The sequence below is a fragment of the Haliotis rufescens genome, unplaced genomic scaffold (genome assembly GCF_023055435.1).
Source record: "Haliotis rufescens isolate VD_foot unplaced genomic scaffold, xgHalRufe1.0.p SCAF_9, whole genome shotgun sequence".
Taxonomy (NCBI): domain Eukaryota; kingdom Metazoa; phylum Mollusca; class Gastropoda; order Lepetellida; family Haliotidae; genus Haliotis; species Haliotis rufescens.
Genome location: NW_025964383.1, coordinates 4965422 through 4970544, shown reverse-complemented (window position 1 = coordinate 4970544; position 5123 = coordinate 4965422). Strand labels below are relative to the sequence as shown.

The following is a 5123-nucleotide window of genomic DNA, read 5'->3' as shown; positions in this document are numbered from 1 at the left end:
TTCTCTAAAATTCAAAGAGACAGTATCATGTAATACAAGTATCATAATCAACTTAGTCATGAACATCTGCACAAAAGCATGTCGTCAAGCATTTCTATTTTCACATATACATCAACATCAAGTTTATCAGTCAGACCTGAACAGAAACGATTTCTGACTAACATAACCATCAGAAGATGACAAATTTGAAAGAACAAACCATCTGTTGCTTGGTTTAGTCCTTGTTGAGAAAGAGGACTAATTTCGGAATGACATCGTCAAGGGTTTTCTTTACATCTGTCACACGTGGCTGTCCCTCAGAGTTTTTACATGTAAAAGTATTGCGAAGACCATCTTCTCCATCACGCTGAAAAATTTTGCGCAGGTGGCCCAGATTCAGTCCTGATCCGGCAATTTTCTCGGCAATTGACATTTTCATGACACCTTGGGCTAAGAGAGAATGGAGTGTTTTGATATGTTTGGCCTTTTCTTTGTTGAAGAGAAGTAGATTGTGGACTGCTGATGGTGGGAAACTGAACCTAGCAAGTTCCTGAATTTTCATCTTTGTGTGAGATACAAGCTTACCAAGGACCTTTACATCTTCTATGGCATTGTGTGCTTCATATGATGAGTGCAAAAAGGTCTTGGCTAATTCTTCTTGCTTGTATGACGATTGTCCAGGAAAGGCCTTCTTGAAGACAAGGTAGGCTATCAATAAGACCTGATACACAGTTGAAAAATTGTGCTTCACACTGGATGTTGATCAATGCAGATGAAAATACAGGAAAATCAAATCTTCTTCCATTGTGCGCTACAAGGAATACATTGGGAAACCCACTGAGCCATTAACAAAACTTGTCAACTGCAAACTGAACAGTTTCAGGCTGAACTTGTTTCCCATTGACCGTCATTGTACCACTATTATTAACTATGATACCAGTAACCTGTTGAGCTGTAGTTGAGATTGGTACTTTTGGAAGTACATAGGTTGAGAATCCCTTTCCTGTTTCCATATCTGAAGCTGCAATCTGTGTGATATGTGGCATTTTTCCTCCACGTACTGAAAAAAAGTTCAAGCTTTAAAATCCAAGTACATACAATATGATATATAAGTACCTTTATCACTTGATGCTTATTTAGGTGATGCTTTACTAATCACAGACCTATTGGCACAACAAATAAAAAATGTGTAATCATTCAAAAAGTTCATTCAAAGATGAATAATCAATTCAAACTTACTTAGGTCTGTTGTCTCCAAGTCAAATGTAATAACCGTAGCTTCTTTGCCAGCTGATACAGTCGCGAATTTCCAACGGGGTACTGCTTCAGGTAACTGCTCAACATCTACATTAGTGGTATGCCCAATACCTGTGAAATGAAATAAGTACTGTAATAAAACGTAAAACTTTCCCATATGGTACTTATTTTTTATTTATATTTATTTGCAGTCAGAGGAAGTCGGCAAAAATAAAGTTTAAACAAGCGTTTTGTTAGTTTTCTTTGTTTAATGAAAATTAAACTTACCTGACTCATAAGTGGTCCCTTCTAACACTTCATTGGCTCCCTGTGCGATTACACGTTCCTGCTTCAGGGTAACACGTCTTCTTTTTGTTGAGGGTAATTGGGATTTTAGTTGTACACGTTTTCTGCGCTTCATTTGCTTAGCAGCATATTTTACAGAAAATGTCCCGGGAAAAATTCCTGCTGCCATGTTGACCTGAAATAGAAGGATGAGTTGCTGACACAGCCTGAACAAAATAGTATGCTGTTGTTCTGTTTCTGACTATCTTTTACTTAGGAGCCTTTTATTAATTTCTTTTTACAATATAAATGAATACTTTATAAAAAAATATTTTTGTAACATGTATTTCATTGAAAAATACAAAACAAACTTACAACACTGGAACTGTAACCCTGCTTTGAAAGTCTACAAATACAAAAAACAGGAAAAACCAACATAAATTCAAAAACATTAAAAATAAACATGAAAAAGCATGCATCAAAAGAAAACAAAAGCAAAGTTGAATCACATTTTTGCAAAACAAACAACAATAAAAAGCAGTTTCTGTTGAATATATACCTCAGACACATAGCTTCGTCCTTCATTAATAAAGGCTGTTGTTGCTGCAACACGAAAGTCCAGGGACTCTGAATTTCCATAATGCAAAGATTTTGGTGCCCTCAATGTGACTTCGCGATTTGCATGTTCGCACTGTTGACTGGAGCCTAAATCAGCATATTGTTCAGCATTAGCAATAACTGGCTTGAACAGTTTTTTCAGCTTTGACTGTAGTTCATCATCTTTGAGTGCTGCTTTGTAGGGTAAACTTTTATGAGTATACCTCTCATTTGATGATGTACGTCTGAAGCCACAGAATCTGGGAAAACATAAACTGTGATCTCCAAATTGATGAGGAATCAACGCTTTGAGATTTTTCTCCAGTCCTTCCTTGTTCCCTTGGTTTTTGGCGAATGCATATTTGAGACATTTCAGAATGTGCATAATCACACTCCTACTGAGCTTTTTTCCTTGCAAGGCATATAAGCTTTTCCCTATGTTTTTCACGACGTGATTTCTATCAAACCGTTTTTTCATGGTAATGTTCAAGTCTGATTTGATATGAGCAATCATAGTATTATCACCGTCTCCTTCCAGGTAATCAACAGGAGTTCCACCCTCAGAAAGCTCCTTGATGCCTTGAACCCCACTTTTACATTCCATTAACCGAGCACTACCGAAGTGATTTAGGACACATCTGTGCTTTCGGATTGGTAGTCCAGGTCTATTCCTCATCCACCACTTGCATGTGCCGCATGTTCGGTGACCCACTCGTGCTTTAACTACCTTCTTTCCATATTTGGCCTTGCTCATAAAGAACGTGTGTGCTAAAAATAAAGTTAAAAAGTTTGGTTGCATGTTTAAAATATAATTGCTGAGGCACATGTATGTCAGTATATTTTTAGGCAAACAGAATCATCATAATAAAGGTGAGGGTGGGCCTCGTTGGCCCAGTGGACTAAGGTGCTACGATGGAACATATAGTCTTTCTCCTCATGTTTCTACCTTTATGGGAAGGTCCGCCACAGTACCTACTGAAAGTCACATGGGTTCTACCGTTTCTCCATCACTCATCACTGGCCACTGTCATATAGGTGAAATATTCCAAAGTGTTGTGTAAAGTAATAATAACAAAATAATGCCTCAAATTTCTTAATATACTTACATGTAAGACTGTCAAATCCCCTTTTATGCCAGGCTGTATCAACTGCACAAGACATTCCACTTCTGGTCTTGCATGGAAATCTTGATGAAAGTCTCACAAGCTTCTTAGATGTTAAGATCTTCTTGCCGGGTTGTTTGTGTGGGGCCTGAGGAATTTCTTTTATTTTGGCAACAAGGCTGGCTAGATTTGATGGAGTAAAATAAAAAGAACACATAAAAAGAAAACTTTGATACACATCAATAAATGTTCATGTCTGGCATACCAATACAAAAATATGAATCAAATACAGCATGTACATTTTAAAAGTTAAATCCTTTCATAGCTAAAGCTAATAAGGTCTGTGAGTGAGTGAGTATGGTTTTACGCTGCTTTTAGCAATATTCCAGCAATATCATGGCGGGGGACACCAGAAATGGGCTTCACACATTGTACCCATGACGGAAATCGAACCCGGGTCTTCGGCATGACGAGCGAACGCTTTAACCACAAGGCTACCCGACCGCCCCTAATAAGGTCTGTGATTATACCCGGTTTCCTTGGTGTTTTAGGATAAGGTCACCCCACCTGGATGTTACACCAGTGAACCATTGCAGGTTAACCTGCAGTCGAAGTCGATGGCTATATACAGCTGGCTGGGCTGAGACAATGCAGATAAAGTGACTTGTCTAAGGACACAACAAGCATCATCAAGTGGGTTTGCTAGGATTCGAACCGGCAACATTTTGATTGTGTGCCTAGTTGGTTAAACTCTCAATCATGCACTTGGCTACATGATCAAATAATTAAATTTTCGTTGTGTTCATTGAAATTCCTGTATTCTGATTAGCTGAATTGGTCACGTGTTATTGCATTCATTTCCCAATGAATGTAAAAAACTAGGCCACGCCCACCGAGGCGCACTACTTTTATTACTTCAGAATGTCGGGGAATCCCAATATTACAGCCGAGGGAATTCCCGTTCTGCTCACGTGTATCGTCATGCACAGGACGTTTAGCGACTTTCATGCATATGCATTGTCCAAACAACCCTTTGAAACCGATGGCCGAGAATGAATGAAACAGCAAACGTGCAGGCTCGCTCGCCTGTTTTTTTTCTGCTCGCCTCGGTTCAACTTTCATGTCTTCGGGTTTCCTTTCTAACTAGCATTTTTCCAGGGAATCAGGGAATCAGGGAAGTAATGTTTGAATCTGGGGGTAACTGACCATGTTATTTGAAACAGCCGCCTTCTCCCGGACATATTTCTTCCAGTTCGTTACAGTCTGACTGTTGCAGTTCTTTTCGCCTCTTGTCTTAACTGACAGGTCCAATGAACATTGTTTGATCCTGATCTCCGTTGATTGGCTACTGACAGTGTAGGCGTGTCAATTTATGTGCATAAATTAAACAATCACCTGATTCATGTCACGCCACAGTATGTATTCCTACACCTCGAACGTTTATCAATCTCGTCATTTTTGTCTGTTTTGATATATACAACTGTTTTTGGTTAAACTTTTGTAGTTAAAACATGTTTTATGCTATCGAATTTAATTATAAGCATTGACTGTGTATTCTTTTCGGTTCATTGAGGTATGAATCGAAAAACCAATGTGCAAACTTTTGTAAGAATCCGCTACGCGGATTCATACAGTTTGCGATATCTCCTGTGAGAGCCAGTTTTGGATGATAAATGTAGATTCAATCAAAATTGTTGAAACGTTTTCATGGGCAGCAAATCTATTCAACAAGCCTATTTTCGATCACTCGCAACTCGGGCGCCATATATGTCATTGTTTCACTATGACCACCAGAAAACATACATCCTCGTCTCAGCTAGTATTTCGCACTTGGCTGCCTTACTTAGACCTTTGCTCAAAATATAATTGTATGACCAGTCCATGAAATACCACTTTTTCTTTCATATTGATTTATAAATACGA

At 38.6% G+C, this 5123-nt stretch overlaps 1 protein-coding gene across 2 annotated transcripts; it reads right to left on the bottom strand.

The window, feature by feature from the left end:
* Nucleotides 1–690: 690 nt before the first annotated feature.
* On the bottom strand, nt 691–2281 carry LOC124151458. Of its 2 annotated transcripts, XM_046523942.2 has the most exons (5): nt 2060–2281; nt 1876–1906; nt 1504–1696; nt 1219–1347; nt 691–1039 (listed from the first exon to the last, which is right to left on the bottom strand). In XM_046523942.2, the coding sequence occupies exons 1-5, from the start codon at nt 2137–2139 to the stop codon at nt 825–827; spliced, it is 648 nt and encodes a 215-aa protein (XP_046379898.1). In that variant the 5' UTR covers nt 2140–2281; the 3' UTR covers nt 691–824. The 2 variants fall into 2 exon arrangements, with proteins under 2 accessions (XP_046379898.1, XP_046379897.1); XM_046523941.2 differs by having other exon boundaries at nt 1876–2281.
* Nucleotides 2282–5123: the final 2842 nt, after the last annotated feature.

What these genes read in the sequence shown, in the direction of transcription:
- LOC124151458 (XM_046523941.2), bottom strand. Translation starts at nt 2,139, where the DNA reads ATGGAAATTCAGAGTCCCTGGACTTTCGTGTTGCAGCAACAACAGCCT. An exon ending in AGGGACCACTTATGAGTCAG is followed by an intron (nt 1,348 to 1,503) that starts GTAAGTTTAATT and finishes TTCATTTCACAG; the next exon opens with GTATTGGGCATACCACTAAT. An exon ending in CTTGGAGACAACAGACCTAA is followed by an intron (nt 1,040 to 1,218) that starts GTAAGTTTGAAT and finishes ACTTTTTTTCAG; the next exon opens with TACGTGGAGGAAAAATGCCA.